General features: G+C 34.7%; 1 protein-coding gene across 10 annotated transcripts in view; it reads right to left on the reverse strand.

Moving 5' to 3' along the window:
- Positions 1-22230, reverse strand: part of LOC146439993 (uncharacterized) — a 197050-nt gene that overhangs the window by 113048 nt on the left and 61772 nt on the right. For 6 of the 10 annotated variants that reach the window (XR_014851002.1, XR_014850999.1, XR_014851000.1 and 3 more), the window contains one exon: positions 16796-16886. Coding sequence is in view for 2 of the 10 variants with exons in the window: in XM_085056296.1 (XP_084912422.1) it covers positions 16796-16871 (76 nt within the window). In the remaining 8 variants the exon portion in view is untranslated. The remainder of the gene's footprint in view (positions 1-16795; positions 16887-22230) is intronic. The other 4 variants (XR_014850996.1, XR_014850995.1, XM_085056296.1 and 1 more) reach the window with 1 other exon arrangement.

Genomic DNA, 22230 nt, shown 5'->3' on the forward strand with positions numbered 1-22230 from the left:
AAACAGTTCCATAAGGATTACCTCTGAATGAATTGGAATGAAATCTCCTCATGAGAAACAGCATCTAGGTTATATAGAAAATCAGCCACAATATCTGCCTTATGATGCCTACAATCTAACTGTGGCTTTACTGGGGGAGGGAAGGGGGTTAATTATGTTTTTCCTTGCTCTAGGTTTGATGTGACTCAGATTTTAGGAATTTTGTAACTGTTTGCTTTACATTTTACTTTTACAATACTTGTGACTTAAAATTTCAATATTCTTGCAATTGCCACTTTTATTAATACATTTTTACCACAGAGTGTATGTTGCAAAATTCTGCTAGAGGCTTCTGTTTATGATCCATTCTCAAAATGAATATTACATTTTTGAAAGCCACTCCATTATGATCAACTTACATTTGCTCTTAACTTAATGGCATATTGGCCAGAATAACTACAATACAAAAGATACAAGAAACTATAAAAAGAAACTGAAAAAAACCCAAAAGCATGTAGTTTTGCATGATAAAATCAAATTCATTCGACTTTATTTTTTTTTAATAAGAAAAGTTATTAAAGTTATGCTTATTCCCATTGAGGAACAACACAAGAAATCATAGGGATATTCATAACTGTAAGACTAACAATCTGAATAAAAATTTTATGCACAGTTTTCACAAACACAAAATCGTTACAAACACTCCTCTCTCTTTCACCTTTTTTCCACTGTATCCCTGCCCTGAAAGAGACATCAACCCCAGTGTAAATCCATACAGAGAATATAGACCTGAAGTCACTCAAGTACACTTTACTCAAGAAGCTGGATGTAAGCCAGCTCCAGTCTGGAAGCAATCTAAGCACGTTCATAGAGTGTTGCATGCAGATTTATAAGCCCTGCCTCTCAATGTTGATGTTCCCCATGATGTTCACTAGAGGCTTTGCTACTGTTATTTATTTTATTTGGAATGCACTCAGATGCAATGGTGATGAGCCGCAGTACAAAACCCTGTGAGAGAGAGTGACAGAGTGTGAGACAGAGATGAGAATGAGAATAAAGGCATTTTTATTACATTCGTCTCAGTTTGAAATTCATAATCCTGAAATTCTCTGAACAATGGACTTAAACTACAGTCAGCAATTCAAGAGGAACAGATTCCTCACATGAGCCTCTTGGTGTGTGGTGCCAAAAGGTCAAAAACATTGAATACGATTTAAATGTGTAAGTTGAGACTCTGAAGAGAAACCACACATTCTGAAGTGGTGTGAGAAATGACCACGAGCCCTTTTAACACCAGTTTCTGTCACAAAGCAAATCTTCTCTAACACCAATCTCCTGATTATACTTCCCTATTCTGCTAGTTAAAAATGTAAGGGAGGAAAATGCATCCTCTTACAGCCTGAATATTCTCTGTTCTGCTCTCAAGGGACCTTAACATATCCGGCTTTGGGCACCTAATTTTCTTCCCTTACTTTGGGATGTTGCAAAATTGAGAAATAAATCATAATATTATATATTTTATTGTAGTAAATGCTTTCTTAATCTATTTCTTTCACACATATGTATAAAGAATATACTCCACACTTGCATTCTGTTTCTTCATGTGCATAAAATTGCCACAAATAAAATGAGAGTCACAGTTTATTCTTCATATCAGATGAGAAAGAAGTTTTAAACCTTTTTATCGAGTGATAAAATAGAAACAAATTTTATAATTTATGGTTCACAGGATGCAACGATTGACATTATATAGAAATTTAATCAGTCTTGCAGAGCTCACAGACATATCACAGTAGGAGGTTCTTTTGACATTTCATGGAGAACTAGGCAAGATGAGGTACAATATGTGTGCATATTTCAGTATGTTATGTATTTTCTTAAGCTTTTATCCTTTCAGGAGTCACTGTCATTTGAAGGAATAATTTCTTTAAAAAGTTCTAAATACATGGAGGACAAACTTCAATATTTGTTTTGAGAAAAACAGAGTTAGAAATACTTGCAGAGGTAGACAATTCCATTTTGATGTGGACTTCACCAAACTGAGAAATTTCTTTACCACCTTTTTTATACCTCTTGAAATCTGTCAGGTATACAGCACCTGGCTGTAGTCACATAATCAGGCTATAACCCTAATGTCATGTAGAATTATGACTGGGAACATTTTCCTGCAAAGTCTATCAAAGGTGCAGGATGACAAAGTCAACTCAAAGCCTTACCCACCCACAGGTACTTAATTTCTAAATCCCAATCACCAAAGAACAGAGCCTGAAAAGTGGGCTATAAAACTATTATTTTCATGCTAAATTTTAACATTCTTATTTGCAGTATTCTGGTTTCTGTAATGAACAGAGAGAGCCATCATTTTACTTCATCCAGCAGTATTCCATTATTGTTGATTGAAACAATTTTGCCTCTGAAACAATTTTATATCAGAGTGCCATAATTATAACTATTTAGTAAACCTACTTATACATTATTATGATATTAGTCCTTGTTGGACAGAACATCTGAAGCCTCAGATACTTTATCATAAGCCTGTGATTATGACTGTTTTCAGAAATTCTCATTAGGAATGTAGGCAGCTCCATAAACCTTTTGATAATGTTATCTGATACATTATTAAATATTTTACTGCTATTATCCCATTAATAACCTATTTTTTCTCATTCTCCACCATTTCTTCCATACCCCAAAGTTGTGGGTTAAATATATAACCCACAGTATTCACTTTTTTAATGGAATAAAATTCCGTCTTCACAGAGCTACATTAGGAAACAAAGATAAATATAAAACACTAGAAATAGCTCCAAATTATATATCTGGTCAGAAAACCAGCTTAATAAAATACTTTACTAAATTATTAGGTGACAATCTTTTTTGAGATTATGAAGTAGGAACAAAAATCACATCCATGAAAGACTTAGAGTGGAGCCGGGTAAAACTTCTTTTAAGAAGTTTTTTCCCAGTAAAAATATGCAGCATTTATTTCTTTGTTTTACTTCATGTTAAACTATGTTTTCTTCAGTTTCACGTAGAAAAAGTATCAACCCCATGAAGAGCCCAGTTACAGTAGGCTAATGATCAAAGACTGAGGCTGGGCTACCACTGACTGATGGCTGGCTGGAGAGGTTTTCATTCCTGTCTGCTCTGTCCTCAAAGACATCATGAGCCATGGATAGAGCCATGGATATTACAATAAAACCACAAACACAAGACCAAATCAAAAAATAGTTATGTGGTAAATTTCTGGGTTAAGTAATAATGGAGACAGAGTTACTCTTGAGATTTCAAAAGCAAAGTTATCAATGATTCCTTATATTCATGGATTAGATAACTTTTTCCTTTTATATCCTGCCAAGTAATGTAAGCTTATTTGATTTTAGACGATCAAGAAAATTTCATTTTAAAATAAAACTCCAAACTGGTCAACTTTTTTTTTTTTTTTTTAACTTTTGTTTTGGTTCTATATAATTAAAAATTTTGGTAGCAAATAACCTATTTAAAAAGCATAGAAACCAGACGTCATCTTAGAAGTATAAAACCAAAACAGGCTAAATTTCTTCAAGCTAACCTGTGCCAGGATAAGATAATGAACTCATTTCACAAGTTTTGTGTGGTCTATAAAAGTCCACCTAGGGCTTTTGTAAACAAGTTTTTAATATACCATTGTTAAATCTGGGAAGCTGCAATTTGGGTATACATGTCAATATTCGTCAACAAAGCACAAAACTTCATCTGGAGAAATAGAGCATGAAATCACTTTCTCACCCTGCTTCTGTGCATCATACCTAACACTGAAACTTAAAAAACCCCACACCAATATTTAAGTGGTGTAAAAATATGTTGTCAGATTATTTTCTCAACTCAAAATCAAATCCAGAAGTACACACACTTCTGTTAACAGCTAAAAATCTGAACACTTCATTGCAACTGCTGCATCACCTTTACATTCTATTTTTCATAATTAAAAAACAAAAGCTAAAAGAATCCCTAGAAATTCGCATGTTTAAATCCTACACATAAATGAAAACATAGGAACAAATAGAGACAAATTTCAGTTATTTCAGGACGAATAGCTACGTATTAGTCAGAAGCACTGCTGAACATCGAAGACTTAAATGAATAAAAATACTATCTGGCTTCTGAGAAAAGAGGGCTAAGCAAAACTAACAGTCCTGCAAAATCCACTGGGGGGTTCATCCAGGCTTCTAGAATAAGCACACAGTACTATTCCTCTTTCTACAACTTCAACATCAGCAGAGCTTCATCAAACTAGCCATCTTTCACTTCTTTTAGAACCTCACTAGTAATGTGGCAGAGCATAATTGAACAAGTTATGAAAATGTGTTTATATAAGGCAGTATTTTGATTTAGGAAGAGAGTTATTCATAAGGTTTTTGGTTTAAGACATCAGATATACAATACAGTAAAAAAAATGAAAAGTAATGTTCTTAAACAACTTGCTTAAGCAGTTGAAGGATTATTTCAGGATTTTTTATTTATCAACATCTTGTTGCACCTCATAGTTCTTCATTTGCTGATCTGGCAAGTTGCAGGTGTACCAAGAGAAAACCTGTCTTAATTTACTCCTTTATGTGAACATTACAATGTGTGGAAAAATCACAGTTCAATCCTTTCTTGCTTCTCCTTCTTATTCAGGGTTTCAGACCAATTCCATCTGGATTATGAAATAAAAACACTCATGCAAGGAAATAAAATATCTCAGATGAAGGGCCCTATCACACTATTAGAAATTAATATACTTGAAAGTATAAATTTAAAAGTTTCTTCATTTGTAGCTGTTTACTCAGGCCTTTTTTGGCTAGCATGGATGAAAAGACAGATTTATCAAACAGCTCTGTTCTTGTCTTCTGCTTCCTGTTCAAATTTCTTCTGTCCTGTCTTTTTCCTTTAATCTTTGCTTCTTCTGTTTACTCCCTCTCTCTTTTTTGTAATTGTTGAAGGGAGAAAAGAGAAAGTATCTTTTAATCTGTACTCTATGTTTCTCTAAAGTAAGAGGGAAATAATTGTCAAAAAGGAATAGAGACTGGATACTGTGGTTAGCTTAAATTTCTTGTCATCTGCTCCAGAGATGAGCCATAATTGTTATTGCTTCTTGCCTGGAAGAAAGGTATAACACTGCAGATCTTCCCTGATGCCTCTTGCATTCTTAAACAGATTGTTTTAGTCACCTAGGCTCTCAGGCTGGACCCATCCTGAACATTTAATTCATGTTTAAAGAGGGAAGCTCTTGCACAGTTGTAAACACAGATAACATTTTTGTGGGGATTTTCAAGTTAAGGCATTCACACATTGCTTGAAATCCCTGATGTAACTTGGAACTTGTAAATTTTGAAGGAGATGAAAAGATAAACATAGGAGGAATTAATAAGACAAAATTCAGGCTCTTTGCATTGGATCATTAAGCACAATTAGTTGCAGCACCCTTGTTACAAGGCAATAAGAGTAAGCACTTCAGATATAATAAAAGGCAGTACATCACTGATAACCAATCTATATTCAGCTTACTACCACCTGTAAATGCAGGCAATATGTTTCTTTTAAAGAGGCTTGGAAAGTGGTTCCCAGGATACCTTTAGGGAACATGTACTTTTTGAATTAATTAATCACTGAATGTCATCACTGCTCCACTCCACTGCATTTGAAATAGCACTTCTCTGGCACTTGAAAATCTTAGTCAGAAGGAGGTTCAAGTAAAACAGTTTAAGATAAATATAACTTCAGTGCAAGAGAGATTAGCAGGAGTTAATTCCAAATGGAAATGGGGAAAATATCAGTGTGGCTTTTATATTACAGATGAGTTTCCTTCATTGTTTGCATTATTTTCATGCATATAAACTTAGAAGATTTTCCTTTTTTTTCCTTTTAGTAATATATTGAGTATTCTCTTTTGGGGAGGTGGTCTTGAAAGACACATATTGGAGGAATAAAAGCATTTTAAGTTCTCTACCAATGTACATTGGCTCTATGATCCTGGCCAATACAGTGTTTTGTAGTGAAGAAAGACAACATTTTTTTCTAAATAGAGGTCTTTTTTTTGTCGTATGTACAAATAGAGGTAGGATACCAAAGCATGAATTTCCTCTAGTGACCCTAAGGCAGAATGTGACCAAGGTCTCCAGAGGGGAAAGGCTAATGCATTAACTTACTGCAGCACCAAGTCCCCTTCACTTTCCAATTATCACAGAACCTCTCCTACTACTGTGACATTCTCCTTGCCACATAGGTCAAAAAGTGAGTCACTGTCAAAAGTGATTAATCTATCATCTATAGGATGAATTCCGTAGAATAAAATGAGTGGTGCTTGTCCCAAGTTTGGTTGCAACATTACAGATCCACTTTCAGGTTTTTATATCTGAAATCGTGACTCTTTTTTCATTCATATAGTATCATGTTGTATGAGATTTAGAGACATCTTGTAAGAGATAAAAACCTCTCTGGTATCTCTTTCATAATTAATTTCAGGTTTATAGTTACTAGAAACAAAAGACCTTTGCTGAAATCCCTTCATTGCTAATGCATAAGATGACGTATGAGAAATCTGTTTCTAAACATCTAGCCATACCATAAATGTATTCTAAATATATTTTGGGGATTTTTCTAGGACACTTTTTAGTTATAAGTGTGCTACTTATGAACTCAGAAAAGCAACATATACTTAAAACTCAAAAGGTCACAGTAACTTTTTCCTCCCTGAATTTCCTATATCCTGCATATCATAAAAATAAGTTTCAAGTGACCCTCTTCAATGATTCACAAGACTAGCTTATTTGTACAAAATCCCCAACATTCATGCCCTGATTAAAATCATATTTTCACACTTAACAGATTTACTCGAACGTTGAAAAATCATTTTCCCAAATACTCTTTCAATAAAATGAGATTTCTCGTCCTTGAAGGATTTAATAATTTAGTATTACAGATTAAACAACACTGAGTGGGTTCAACCTGTGAACCCTTTTTGCTCCCTTTTTAAGGTTATTGGCTTCATTTTGCCTCAAAGTGTCACACAAGCTTACTAAAGATGCTAAATATTTATGAAGTTCTTGGCCCCAGTGGTATGAATCAGTGAGTACAAAATTAGGTATTTAACAGATTAATCAAAGTCTCAATTTTATACCAACAGTTAGTTGCAGTCATTTTGGTGTCTAAAGACTTCTCTTTATCTTAAACTTACAGACACCTTCCAGCTCCACTTCAGGTAAAAAACAAACAAACAAAAACAAACAGAACCCCAAACAAAGCACAAAACTTACACTATTTAACTTTAGTACTTTAATAGAGTTGCTCATCCTGATTGTTCTGTAAATAAAGTCTGTAAGTCAGGATCCTGCACTAAAAATTTGCCTCCAACTTCAAAAAAATTCCACTCAGGGCTCTGCCAGCAACATTGATCCTACTGCGGTGGTGTCAGTGCTGTGTCATCACTGCGCTGCCAATCCTTTGCATTTGCTTCATGAAGACTTAGTGGATATAGAATTACTGTTATAAAATTATTCATTTGCTTTTTTCCTAAACATTTTTTCAAAACAAGCTCTGCAAATTTGATGGGTACTGATCACACAGACATCTTACAATTTTGCCTTTATATCCATTCTTCAGGCATCAACTAACTAACAGCTGCTAAAAAGAAACATCCAGCAGAATCATGGAACCATTGAATGTCCTGGGTTTGGAAGGACTAAAATTCATCCAGTTCCAGCCCCTCTGCCATGGGCAGGGACACCTTCCACTCATATTATGTAATGTTGATACATCAACCTTTAAATTACAGTATTTATAAGGAAACTTTAATTTTCTGTATTACATTTTGTTTACAACCAAGACTTCACTGCAAAACTGATTCACAACAGAAAGAAAAGGAATAATTGCTCAGACTAAAATAACATAGTAAAGACCTCAGGTGCAATTTCCTTAAAAATCCATCACATTTTGCTTTAAAATATCTAATGCTAATATTTGGGTCTGAAAAGTATACTGTAATTAGCTAGAACTACATAGTAAAATAACTTCTTAAAGAAGTTCCAAAAGCCACTTTTTTTTTTAATCAGCTGAAATATGTAGATAATATGTTGTTTTGATTGCCTATAATATTTAGCCTTCATCAGCTGCACAGAGATTTGCTGTGATTTAAAATCCCTAGAATTTCAGCTAACAACATGGAGTTTCTTTGGAAGAAGCAAAACATTTTAAAATAGCAATTACCACCTTAATTGCAAATAGCTGAAAGTTTTTGAATTTTTGATGGTCTGATTCTAGGCTTGATTTGCAACATCGTTCTTGATTGCATTCCTCTGTAAATCTTCTGTTGACATTCAGGGTATGTAGTGGGGTTTTAGTTTGTTTGTCTTGTGGGTTTTTTTGTTGTTGCTGTTGTGTTTTGGGGTTTTTTTTTGTTTAGTTTGGGTTTTGTATTACCAGCATTCATAGAACTGTGGTCTAAAAACTGGGGAAACAGTAAGTGAAGAGAATAAGCAAGGATGAAGGTAAAGATAAAGAATTAGAAATCTTTCACATGGATATTCCATCTTTTTTTCAAAATGCTTGTAGATTGTATTTCAAAGGGTTCTTCTAAGTAGAATTTTTAAAGTTACCACATATTTCTAGCAGGAATGAAAATATGAATAATTGTCCTAATAGATTCCTTTTAACTGATATTCTTTACTGCATTTCACTTCAGAAGTGAAGCAAAACAAAACTAGACCACCAGCTCCAGCTCCCTCCTGTCTACTTCTAATTTAAAGGAAGGCAGTTCTTCCTCAGGCTGAATAACCTTAGTCTTAAATGCATACTGCATGTCCATAACTCTCCCTTGATCAAGTTTTTGGAAACCCTAATTGCTTGGTACTACCAACTGCATTGATAAGAACCATAGTAATTACAATTTGAAGAGGGAGTTCTTTGAAAGGTTTCACAGTATTTTGAAAGGACTTTGGCATCACTATTGGCATTGAGTTTGGAAAACACTTTCATATTTGATAGTACTTTATGCATTTCTATTTTTACTTCTCAGAGAGGGTAACTACTCATGGAGTACTGCCTGCCAATTTAGCAAGAACAGCAACTAACTATTCCCAGTGTTCATAAAACAGATTACAAAATAGTATCAATATACATATAGCGTGTACACTATATTTTACAATATTTCAGTATTTACTAACCATGAAGAGAATGAGGGAAATCATAGAATGACTAAGGGCATGTCAGAGACAAAGATGAAAATGTTTTGGGATGCAGAGTTTGATGAGTCATCTTTTATGACTGGTTAAATTCTAAAAAAAAAATCCTTTCACTCTCCTTTTTAAATTCTATTTTTTAAGCACATTCACATTTTTGTATATTTGCCCTTCAGACATTGCAGGACTGTCTGATGGAATAAGACAAAAATGTCATCTTTCAGAAAGTGAAGTTTCAGTGTCAATATCTTAAATATTTCTCTTCTTTCTTTTGTGAAGTTGCATGTGAGTGCAATACAGAAGCTGAAGAAACTTTTTTTAATTGCCTCACCTTCAGATTTGTAGTCTGCATGTGCCAGATTGAAAATCAGTTCTTTGCTTACCCTTACCTGCAAGGACAGGAACTTACAGTTTTTTAAGTCTGCATTGGTAAATTTGAACATAGTTTTGCTCTCAGTAACATTTTGTAACTGCTTTTAGTATTCGTCCAAAAAACATTAATAAAAAACAAAAATACTGAGAATATCCCACCTGTTTTGGAAGTAAGGCCATTATAAGCCAGGTATGGTAATTATTATTTTCAGGGTTATGAAATTTACTGAGCATATGCCAATTTACATTTACTTAATTACATGTAGACTTAATTAATTGGTAAGTTTACCTGGACATTCACTAACATTTGCTCTTCTCAACAAAAAAAAAAAACAACAACAAAAAAAATCAACATGTTAAGGGTTAACATTAGAGCACAATAGAAATACCTTCTTTCCTATGAGAAAACATTAAAAAATCCTGGTAATGGGTGCTTCTTACTACAATACATATTTCTAAAAATTCAAAGGAGCAGCCTAAAATACTTAAATAGTTAGCAGCTGGTAGTAGATGTTTATAAAAGGACTTTCATGAATCACATATTTTCTAAGCTGTTGCTCTTAAACATCTGAAAATGGGTATTTTGAAACTGGACTGCTGCAAAATGCCCAGAATATAGGCCCTAAGTGGAGTGTATGGCTCCTCACAAATTTATTTTGTAAGAAATAATAAATAATTCACCAAAAGTTTGGAAAAAAAAAAACCTTTAAATATGCCTAAATTCACAGGGGTTATATAAGAGAAGTAACCTTTCCTATGAAAAGAGCTTAGGCATTTGTACCAATTTCACCAGTTGCAAAATAAAGAAACAGACGTAGGAGAGCACAGTTAAGGATCACTAAATTCTAAATGTACTCATGATCAGATTACTACTTGCCTTTTTTTTTTTTTTTAGTAAAGAGGAAATAATAATTAGGTGATTTTTTTTCCAAGGAACACTTCCAGAGAATCCCAAATTAGGTTTTCTTCTGCTTTATTTGTTCATTAAAAGCTTATAAAGCACGCTGCAATCATACACAATTTTCTTCTTTTAGTCTCCTGTATCTATCAGTTGTCAACCTTTTCCTCTTTTGTTTCCATATTTTTATATAGGTTTCTTTTCCTTTATATTAATATACAGTATCTAGTAAAATGGGATGCAGATGGTAATGAATTTTTCATACTAGATAATAAAAAATAATATAATAACACCAGTAACATGACAGAGCCCTCAGTCTAAACTGTTAATTCCTTTTTTCCTTGAAAAAGGTGCTCTGTATCAACTTCATTAATGTGAGAGATGCATTTTGTTAGTTAATGCCCTCTGTGGACAGCTATATACAATTAATTCACCACCCAATTACAAAACTGGGAAATTTTCCAACTCCTTCACCTGCAGACTAAACTAGTGCCACCTTCCTCTTGGCTCTCTTCACGAAGATCTTTGTAACACCTTGCATGTGCTGTAAGGCAACTGAAATCCTTTACTTTTAATAACATCCAATCTGCCTGTCAAATCAAATTATTGTCTCAGTGACAAGTCATAAAGACAGCTTGAGCACATTGTGAGTCAGGAGTAATAATTGATCTCTTGAATATTTTTTACCATGTTGTGAACCTTGTGCTTCAAATGAGCATATCCCAACTATACTTCAAAAAGCTCAGGCATAGCCACTTCGAAGTCCACTGATTGCAATATACTCATGCTGTAAGAAAGACCAGTTCATATCCATTTCTTCCAAGCTCCTCACCAATACAGTTTATTATTGTGATTAAATCACATGCTTTGTGAGGTGAATGTGTAGGTGCATTTGTATTTCGGCTAGTAAGAGTTTGGATGCAGTCACAGACCTTCCTTCAAATAGTCCAAATAAGAAATATTCACATCTTCTTTTGACCTTACCAAAAAACTTCCTTCTGTTTTTGTGACGGAAATTATCATTCAATTTTAAAACTTCTTCTATGAGATATCACAGACATTCATGTATTTTTATATGTCCATTTCAAAAAAAGGAAATACCATGTCTAAGGTTCTGGAAAAATGTTAGTCCCAATATAGTTTTCTCATGCTTTCTTCCAGAAGTTATAATTTCTTGAAGTTCTTAAGCAGTTCATAATGTGATTTGTAATTTTCTTCCATAAATTGCATGTCTTCTCAATCATGAATGTGAAAGACATGGAAATTAGTAATTTTTATTACTAAGCTCTTTCTTTCCATCATAGAAGGAGAATGAGACATTTTTGGCCAAAAGTCAACATTACAGACAGTTTAAATGTGAATGCTATAGGATGGAAAAAGCTTGCTGGCAGGTTTCTTAAAAAAATATCTTCCTAGGTAAATTATTTCTTTTCTGGTCCTTAGCACAGAATAGTGTAGGTTCCAAACAGCCTCCCTGCATATTCATTCCTGTCCTTCCTAGACAAAATTGAGTCTAAGACCAATTATTTTTTAATAAATAAGAATAAGATTAACCTTAAAAACGCCATGAAATGAAGAGTTTGCAGTGTGGTTACAGTGCAGTGTGGCTTTTGTTAGGCAGGATTAAAAATCAAATTAGAAAATACATTTTTCTACAGGAATAATAAAATATTCACTCTCATCTTTATAATCTCTAATGTGCACAGAAAATCATTCACAAGTAAAGTAGTCAAGATTGTTTTCATGATAAACAAAAAGGTATTTTAAAGTGATCATTGATATCAACAAGAATATTTAGATAAAATAAGGAAGAGTAAGATTTACAAACCAAGTGAGACATCCAAAGTGGGACTTTAATCGAATACTGGTAAGTTAATCAAAGACATAAAAATACATACATAAATACATAAGCTTTTATCACTAATGTTCCTAAGTTTCCTACTTTAGGAGTATTAGTCCTGCCTCCATACATGTCTAAAGTTACACCAACCAAGGTGAGGACTTTTTTACCTAAACCTGACTTAAATTCTCAGACTACAAAGTTCTCTGATGTATCTTCACTTAGAGCACACAAGTTCCCTTACCAGGCATTCCAGAGGGAGCCCTGGCACCTAACCTGCTGTGATAGATTCCCATGGATGTTCTCCATGTATTAAACTTCAAGTATGCAACATGGAGACTCACACTAAGTGCTTTCAACAGTTCCAACTCTCTGAATTAACTCTTACACGCATGTATTTAGAACAACCCTAAAACATTTCAACACAGCAACTATGGGAGATTCTCTTTTAAGCAGCAAAATGTGAGTTATAGCATTGGTATTTCACTCATCAATAGCAGGCATTAATTTCCAGATGAGTTTATTTTTTTGCTATTATCAACATATCCTATATTCATATACAATAAAAATAGCATTTAGGCTTAATGGGAACAGCATATTTACAGGATATGAATTAACTGCTGAGGAAAAAAATACTATTGCTGACAGAATTCCCCAACACTACCCATCACAAAAGGCACTATCATCATATGCAAACAAGCTCAAACTGATTCCACATTGCTAATATGGAACTAGTTTATCCCACAAATACACAGTGTCCCCTGCTGTGATGAAAGGAGACATGCCCAACACATTAAAGTTGTGCTGAACAAAGAAAGAGGTTTTAAGAAAAGACCCAATTGTTATAAAAGTACAATCCTAACAGCTCAAATGACTACCAAGAAAAGCAATAGAGCCTTGATATTCAAATGCACCCTCAATTTGATAATGAAAAAAATACATAAGAAGAAATCAGTGTCATATACTGAAAATCATATTATTTGCTGATGAAAGTAAGCATCATAAGTAAAACAACCAAGATTTTCATAACCATCTTCAGTCATTTCACAATACACAAATCTGCAACTTGGCTACAAGTGTGTATCCTGGAATTACTTCAGCTGCTTGCTGAATTAAAATCTCATGTAAACACTAAAATACACTAAAATAAAAAAGGAGACCAATGTTGAATGATCAGCTGATAGTGTACATCAAGAAAACATCAAAAGGAAATGAGGTAGACTGACAAAAATAATTTTAGATTTCAAAATGCCATCTTATTGAAATAATCAGAAAAAAACCCTATAAACTCTGAAAAAATTAATATACATATAGTCAGTAATTTTAAAACACTCCAAACATTTTTATATTTATTTTGCAATTTTTAGTATAAATTAGTTAATAATTATGACCAGAGAGGTTTTTAAGCTACACTTCAAAAAAGAGTTCACTTTTCAAATTTTCAATTATATCATTGCAAAAATGTCAAGAATTCATTTTTAAACTAAATTAGGGATCTTCCACTATTGACTCATAATAATGCCACTTCCAATTTCAAAGCATGAATTATTTCTATTGAAAAATAATTTTGATGGAGAATTCCAGATCAAGTTCTACCATCAGCTCTTCTGAGGCTGAGAACAAATTTTAATTGTAAAGCTCAATGTGTTAATACAGTCTTTCCTTGAAAATTATTCATTTTCATAGAAAAAGAAGAAAAATAATAAGCCATAAAAGTCTACCAATAATATTTTACAATTTAAAAAATACTTGTTCAATGGTATTATTTCTTTTTCTACCTCAATTTAGAAAAACAAAATTTAAAAAAGACAGAATATTTACCACCTCTGCAGAAATTCTGCATCTGCTAATTTGTGCAAACTAAGCCCATTGAAAGCATTCAGCTCGATTTTTTCAACTTATTTATATCTGATTTTTTTTACCTTGTTTTTCCTATTCTCTGCAGCATTGCAGGTCTTTAGAAGAAAACAGTCTTCAGAAAAAAGTGAAGAATATGGTCATTATTAAATACCTTCAGCATTACATATCATGATATCTATCAAGTATAGGAAGCCAAATAGTAAGAACTTTCACCACAAACTAGTCTTGAGAACATATTAATCTAATGAATTAATTGAAGCCAAGTCTCCACATAGCTGTTCAGGAAGTTCAAGTAGTTAGAGAAGCATGACACATCGGAAAAAAGAGTTGCATTCTTTCTTGTCTTGTTCTCTTGGAGTTTGCATTACTAATACACATTTCCAAGACTGCAGAGCTTTGCCAGTTCTGACACTCACATCTGATTCTTGGTGTTGCCTCAGCAAAACTATGGTACTCATGGGTAACCTTCTTCCCCAGTTCCCTACAAGGGTCTGTTTCTTGCTCCCTGGTGACACCAGTGGTGGCCTCATTGCCTTGGTGTCTGACTGTTCAGGCAGCACTTGCTGCTCAAGCAGCTGCTCCTGTCTCCTCAGGGAAACCTCGGGAGGAGTATATTGATTCAGCTAATTCATTTTTAGGATAGCAAACAATTTTAATGGAGGAAAGATTTGTCATGATATGCATGCTCAGTCTGATTGGGGAATGGATTAAGGCCCCATTATTAAAAAGAGACTGCTTTCATGAAACCCTTTTTCTAAATGGCATTGTTGTATCACGGTCCGGGAGGGTGGCACAGGCCGGCTGCCCCCCGGACCGGGTCTCAGGTTCTTGTAAATCCCACCGGATCCGGGGCGGGCGGCTCCCGAGGTACCGCGGCATGGCGGCAGTCTTTGAACCACGTCAATTCAAGCAGGAATATAGTGATACGAAGGAAGAACTGGACTGCATCTCTGTTCTGCTAGATTGGTTTATTTGGGGTGACGGGGGAAAGGGTCACAGGGAAGGAGAAGGGGGAAGGGAGACAAGGCAGGAAGGAGATGCTAGCAGCCCAGAGATGCAAAGACCACGAGGTGATCCAGGCTCTGCCTTTTAAGGGGAAGGAGAGAGGGCAGGGGCTGGCTCTCTCTGAGCCAGTCCCAGGAGGACGAAGGGAAGATTGGCAGGAGGGTACACACCAATAGGTTTTGAGGTGCAGCAGAGCATATTTCAAAATGAACCAATGGTATACAAAGCAGAGGAACAAAGGAGCACATGGAAACCTAAAACCCACGTTGCTACATGGCATGACCCAAATTCACTGCTCAGAAAGTGTGGATGACAAGGCTTTCCTTGGCTTTCCAAAGCATGAGCAATGATTTCATCACAGTATCACTAACAGCTCTGTTTTCATACGATCAAGAAAAGGAGACATTTCCAGCTTTAAAATAGAACATATACTAATTGCAGGAAGACTAACCAATAGTTTTCTTTTAATAAGTTAACTGATGTGCTTGAGGAAATATCCATCTGGATTTCAGCAAGGTATTTCATACAACATCACATGTGAAAAGCTGAAAACATATGGGAAAGCAGTGAAATTGAATGGTGGATAAGGACTGGCTAAAGAAGAAATGGCAATAAGTTGTTCTGAAAGGTAAAACATCAGGCTGAAATACAGATACCAATCAAGATGAAATTTTTGGCACAAGATTTATTTATAAATTCAAAATTTAAAAAATAGGTTGGAAAAGTAAATAAGTTTCTAAAAGTAAGTCCAAGAGAATATTTCAAACTGAAAAACCTAAATTTCTAAGATGGACTTTGTTAACTTTATGATGCTAATATGAGAAAATTGGAGACCAAGAAGGTCCCCGTTGGTCTTGGGTTTCAAAGTTTGTCACTCCGTGTATTCTTGTACCAAATTCTGTTCTCTTAAGCATCAGTGTTTCACAACATTCTGAAGCCCATACTTTCTTAAGACATGTTTACCCCTAAATTACCTGATTTGAATTCCTGAAGCTAATTTGAATTCCTGAATTCCTGAACTTATCACTCATTATCCATTGTAATAAGGTCCCTCACTCTCAAAAGTCCATTTAAGCCATTTCTAGTGAAAAAGTAATCAGTGCATTTCTTCACTCCCTCTAGCTTTACAGTTATGCCTTTTTGCATCTTGTTCATATTAGTTGCCTTTCTTGATTTTTCATCACTTCCTCCTGATTTGCTGTTTTTTCTTAATACTCATTAACATTTGTTAACACTGTTTTCCTTTGCAAATATGAGGAATGCCATTAGCAATGATTCATTCTTTTACATATATTACCTGCCCGATTCACTTTGCTTTTTAAAATTTCAACACTACAGATTTGGGAGAAACTAAATAAATCAGAAGTATATATAAGCTTTTCTCCTATGTCCTCACCAACCTGAAAAAAAATGCACTAAAAATGTAGTGGAGCACAAAATTAGGAGGTAAATATTCTGGTATTGTTCTCTCCATTTGCATATTCTGGGTTTATCTGAAGTTCATCGTGCCTATTTCTGGACTTACTGTATATGAGTAAGACATGTATAATCAACCCTTAAACTAAATTTCTTTCCTGCTCCGTGGGCAGGTGTTCTGCAGGCAGCTGTTCAGCATGCGAACTAAAAATTAAAAAATATCCTTACCTTTTAGGTTGATCTGTGATAAGGCTTCTCTCTGCTGGAAATCGCTCCCATAGACATCATGCACAAGCCTTACAGGCTAAGAGACCAGTACCTAATAAAAAATTCAAAGTCACTGCACGTAATAGGTAATGAAGTGCTGGTTCTAGGCAGCAGCACAGGAACTTCAGGTGTTTGCTTAATATTCACTAAGCATATTCCGAAATAGTCCATGCACATTTTCAAAAATTTCTTTCACATAATGCCACACTTTTTTCGATCCTATAAAAGACATTTGTTCAATAATATCCACTAAGTAGCTGGGCCTGGGGAAAAGATATCATTTGCACAGAAGTATTAGAAAGACATTTAGTAGAAAATGACATATCTTTGAATGCAACATTCCAGAATACTATAAGGCAAAGCAAATTAGTGTTTGCATTTCTTATATTTCATTTGCAAAAGAGAATTTTATATTTAAAGCCTAAATGGCACAGACAGAAACACATGAAGAGGTCAACATGCAATGATCATATGCATACATTAAAAAATGGTGTGCAGTTAGTGAGCTTCTGAACTAACAAAATAACACACAAATAAAATAAAAGATATCTCATGTTTTTAATAACTGAATTTTTTAAACATTTCTAATCACTTAGTTTTCACGAATTTTTTCCACCCCGCTGTTATATACTGTAAACTTCTAATGGATGGGTAAGTACAGAAAAATTGAAATACAGGCAAAGAAAGAAGTAAAATTATATAATAGAAAAACTACAGTGTGAAAGAAATTGGGCTGTACTGAGATTCCCACCTCTTGAGAACAATAAAATCCAAATGAATGGTTCAAAATTTAAAAGGCCTTTAAAATGGCCATTCACTTCTATAAAAATATACATTGTTTTGCTTTTTAGAAAGATGTTTTTATACAAAATAGCTTGCTGACAAAACAATTTCAAATTATTGAAAAACAATATCTAAAATAGTAGGCTGAATCTGTCATTCCAACTCCAAAAGAACAGTCATTTCCTTGGTAAGAAAGCCACTAACATTGGTAAGTCTACTTTGCAGTATGTGAGCAGTGTGGCTGACCATAGCCTTAAAATATCCTTAGGACAATGTATAGTACACACCTCCTTTATTCATAATCCATACCAAAATATATGTAGACTTTGGCATAATTCTGCTCCCCCCTCCCCCCAAAATTCGGAGATCCACGAACTGTTTGTCCCCTCCCAGAATTCTTCTATAAGCAAGAAATTTAATGAAATGCACAAGTGTGTGTGTGTGTCCTTGTGGATGTGTCTGAATGAACCTCAGTGGAGAGAAAACTTCATAGCAAAGGATGAAAACATTAGAATTTATCTGGCTTAAAAATATTCAGTCAACAGAAACACTATTCTTAAACTCTTGGATTGCATTCCAATGTCCAGTACTATTCCTCACTTCTTCTCAAGGGAGAGTAAAAGAATTGCCTATTTTTCTTGAGAGGTAGAACCTTGAAAGATGTGTAATGACCATTCCGACGCAAGATCATAATACCACAAACTCTGAAAACTTGATATGTAAGTTAAGCAATAATTTCATCGATGTGGATCTTGAAAAATGAATATTGAATATTCTTCATCTTCCTATGACACCTTTCAGTGCTAAGATAAACCTGATGTACACACAGGTAAAATTCAAACAGAAGAAATGCCATAAGAGAGAAAAATAGGAGAAAATGTAACATATCCATCAACAATCAAACATGGACCAGGAACAAGAAATACACCCCAGCCAGTTCAAATACAGGTAGAGCACTATAGTGAGTCTATTTTTGCATGCCCGTTTAAATTCTGTAAGCCTCTATAAATGCAGTTATCATTACCACTGTTGCCTTATCATTCTCAGTGATTGCTCTCTTTCAGTCAAGTACAAAGGCAGGCTGAATATAAATGTTTTGTCATAAAACTGCTATTCAAACAATAAAAAGGGTTATAATAGTACTAAAAAAATCACCCCCAGGGCTGCAGCACAGACTGGTAGTATGCATATTCAGGCAGCACAAAGCAGTTCTAGTCACATACTTCTACCCATAGGACCCTTCCACAGAATCTGTACTTAATATCAGCATGTTCCCAAAAATGATCCAGATATTACCAGGTAGTCAAGATACACAGAGCGTTTTGGAATGTCATTCAATTAGAGGAACACAGTTTAATAATATGGCGAATTTGTGTTGAATTCAGCAAATATCAACAAATTTTGTTTAAAAGTCTTTAATTTTCAAAAAGACAAGTGCTTCAATTATGTTTTCTGCCTTTATCCAAAAATGTTTTTGTTGATCCCAGATCTAGCCATGTAGTGCCACCCAGGGGCCAACTGCAACATGCTTCAACACTGACATCTTGCCAAATAGCCTCAAAAAAGCATTATGCAATACACCCCAGACTGTCTTCTGTACAGGCTTGGGTATCCTTTTTAAAATGTCTTAGATGTTATAGTATCCCTTTCCTCCCCCCCCCTGTTTTTTTTTTCTTTTTTTGTAGCATAGTGACAAGAGAGGTAGGGTCAGGTCAGGCAAGGAAAGGTGAAAGAATATGTAACAAGCCAGGGACCACCAAAACAGACTAATTACTCCCATAGAGTGACCGGATGGTTATCTGATCAAGAAAAAAAAAAAGGAAAAAAAAATAAAGAAAAAACCCCACAGGTAGAATTTAAAACAAAGGGTTTATCAGCACCAAAAGCCCACTGCCCTGGGTAAATGTGCTTCCTTGCAACAATAAAGACAAATAAAGTACTAAAAAAGGATAAAGCAGGAGATTACAGACCTAGCTGTGGTTTGATAAATGGCACTCTACTCCACTCTGCTTATTGTGTACTTCATACCTCACTCTTGAATATGGAAGAGAATTTTATTAAAGATTAACCACGGTGGTAGTGGTGACTGGCTCACAGTAATTTTCCTACAAAGTAGTTTAATCTATCACAGGGCAGACAGTGCACCTTCTTACCATGTATCATATCTGTCTATTGAGTAAGTGCTATCCAAATCCAATTTCTTTTCATTTTTGGAACCTGTGATGCATATTCAAGATACATTTTCTTTTTGTCTGTGGCCTAAATTAGGTGCTTTATAGAAAAAAATAAAAAAGAAAAAAAAAGTGAAGTAATAAAAAAGACTGGACATTTTCTTTTTTTTTTCTTCTGAGATTCACTACAGTGCTAATGATGCAAAACAATGGGCACGTATGGTTGGCTGTCACTGCACTCACGACGCTGTCAGTGTACAGCCCCACCTCCAAATCCCAGCCCCAGTTCTTACAGGTGAAACTTAACAAAATCGCTGCAATAAAGCCTTGACTTGCTATGACATTTCAGTGCTTATTTTCTATATTTAATTTAAATAATGGTCAAAATCATTATGCTTTTTTTTTGATTGAATGATCTGAGGCTGGAAAAGTTGTTGGTTTAGGCAATCATACATGGATTCTAAGCATTTAGAAATTACAGAGGTTTTTTTCCTCTCACAACCAAACCTAAGATACAGCTTCTAACATTTTCTTAATTTTAATTGTAAATGACTCTGTAGGATTCACCAAGAATCTAAGAAATTAAGTACTTCTGATAATTTCTCAGTTCTGACAAGTATTTCCTCCCAGTCTGTGGTTTTTGGTTTGGGGACTAGGGGATTTTTCCATTTCCATACTTCTGTGTGTGTGCTGAGAGTGTTTGTCAAACTGAGAGAGAAATTAAAGATATATAATCCAAAACTCTTACATCTGTTTCAGAAACTACTGTTAATACAGAATATAGTAGTTCTTCAGATCTGAGTATGAAGGCCATCCAAGCATAAAAAATACAGGCAGTTCAACAAACATTTCAGGGGCAACTAAAGGTGACAGAGTTGGTCCTTTGTGATTTGTATTGGTCCTTTGTGTTTTACAATATGATTAATTCCCTTTGTTAAACCAGTGCATAAAATCATTGTATGTATTTCAAGGTGATAATCAGAACATTAAATCAAATAACGTTTGAATTTATGCCTGCTACAATATGGGTGATTATCAGATGTTAAATTAGATGTTAACTGTGTTAACAGAAAATAAACTTATCTATATGACTGGATTTTACCTAGAGTGCCTTCCAAAGGGCAGTCTTGGAAATGTGAGAGTGTTATCCCAGAACTAACTTCAAGTCTATTCCAGCTTTGGTCCCATGGAAGAATCTTTATAAGTTGTATCAACAGGAATCTTTCTTTCTACTTGATCTTCAACATCTCTGACATATGCAACAGGCTGAAACAGCTATCTGTAACAGTCTTTGTGCGTTATACCCTTGATACCATATTTTTCCCTTGGACCTTCTGTTTCTAATCTCTGTCTTCTTCTTATCACTGTATTTTTCTTTCATCATTTAAGCAGCACTATCCTAAGGCCTATAAACATAGTCCCATTCAGGTCTGCGATTTCAGCAACAGCAGAGAGTACAAAGAATGGTGTTCATGTACTCAGTAGTAATGATTGTCATTAGTCTCTGCAAAAAGTGTGCATGACTTAAAATTTCAGTCCATATCTCACACTAGTAATGCAAGTCAGGTTAGTGTATTCCGAGTTTGTGGAGATCTTATTACTTCCTAGCATTATTTCAAAAGTCTTCTCTGATCAGGTCTTTACCTCTTTGAGGACCAGACTTGAACTCAGAGATTAATTTAAAGGATTGCCAAAATTTTAATTTTATCATGGGATTTCTTTGCAGATTCCATTAAAGACTGTATTTTTGTCTAGTGAACAATACTCAGTTAGCACACACTTTGAATGTAAAAGCACAACCTCTCTTTTCCACTATTTCAGATGTTCCTATAGTGTTAATATTACAGAATCTCATTATTGCTTTGATCAGATGCAAATCACTCCATGTCCTGTTTCTTCCAAGCTGAGAGTTTAGTCATCTTTGACTGCATTTTCCACCACAGATTTTGTGAAGAGTGTTCTCTGAGGTAGCACTAAGGTAGTGATGTCCTATGAGAGCCTGAAAATACTGAAATTTGAAAACTTAAAATTGATGCAGTTCCAGTCATGCAATTTTTTCTCAAAAGGCAGAATTTTCCTGGACTTTTTTATCTTTGTGAGTGTTACAATTGCAGTGTTTGCTTTGGTCTTCAAATGCTGTTTTGCCTAATGTATTTTATACAGCATTGCAAACCCTCTATCATATCTACAACATCAGGGCACTGCCTACTCTCTCTGAGCATCTTCCTGGTCTTACTTTACTCTCAATTAGGAAAACAAATTACTTTTAAAACTTGGATTATTCAGCAACTTTCCAAAGTCTCTGTCCAAGGTCCCAGGCCCATTAGGGTCTCAGAGAAAGGACTCAGCTCCCCACACAAGCAATATTTAAAACAACTCCCAACCACTTCATCTTTGCTTAGAAAATGCTTAGAAAAAGCATGTGGTTTATACTTATATGTT

Source organism: Lichenostomus cassidix, chromosome 3 (assembly GCF_008360975.1).
Source record: "Lichenostomus cassidix isolate B80296 chromosome 3, HeHo_3.0, whole genome shotgun sequence".
Classification (NCBI taxonomy): domain Eukaryota; kingdom Metazoa; phylum Chordata; class Aves; order Passeriformes; family Meliphagidae; genus Lichenostomus; species Lichenostomus cassidix.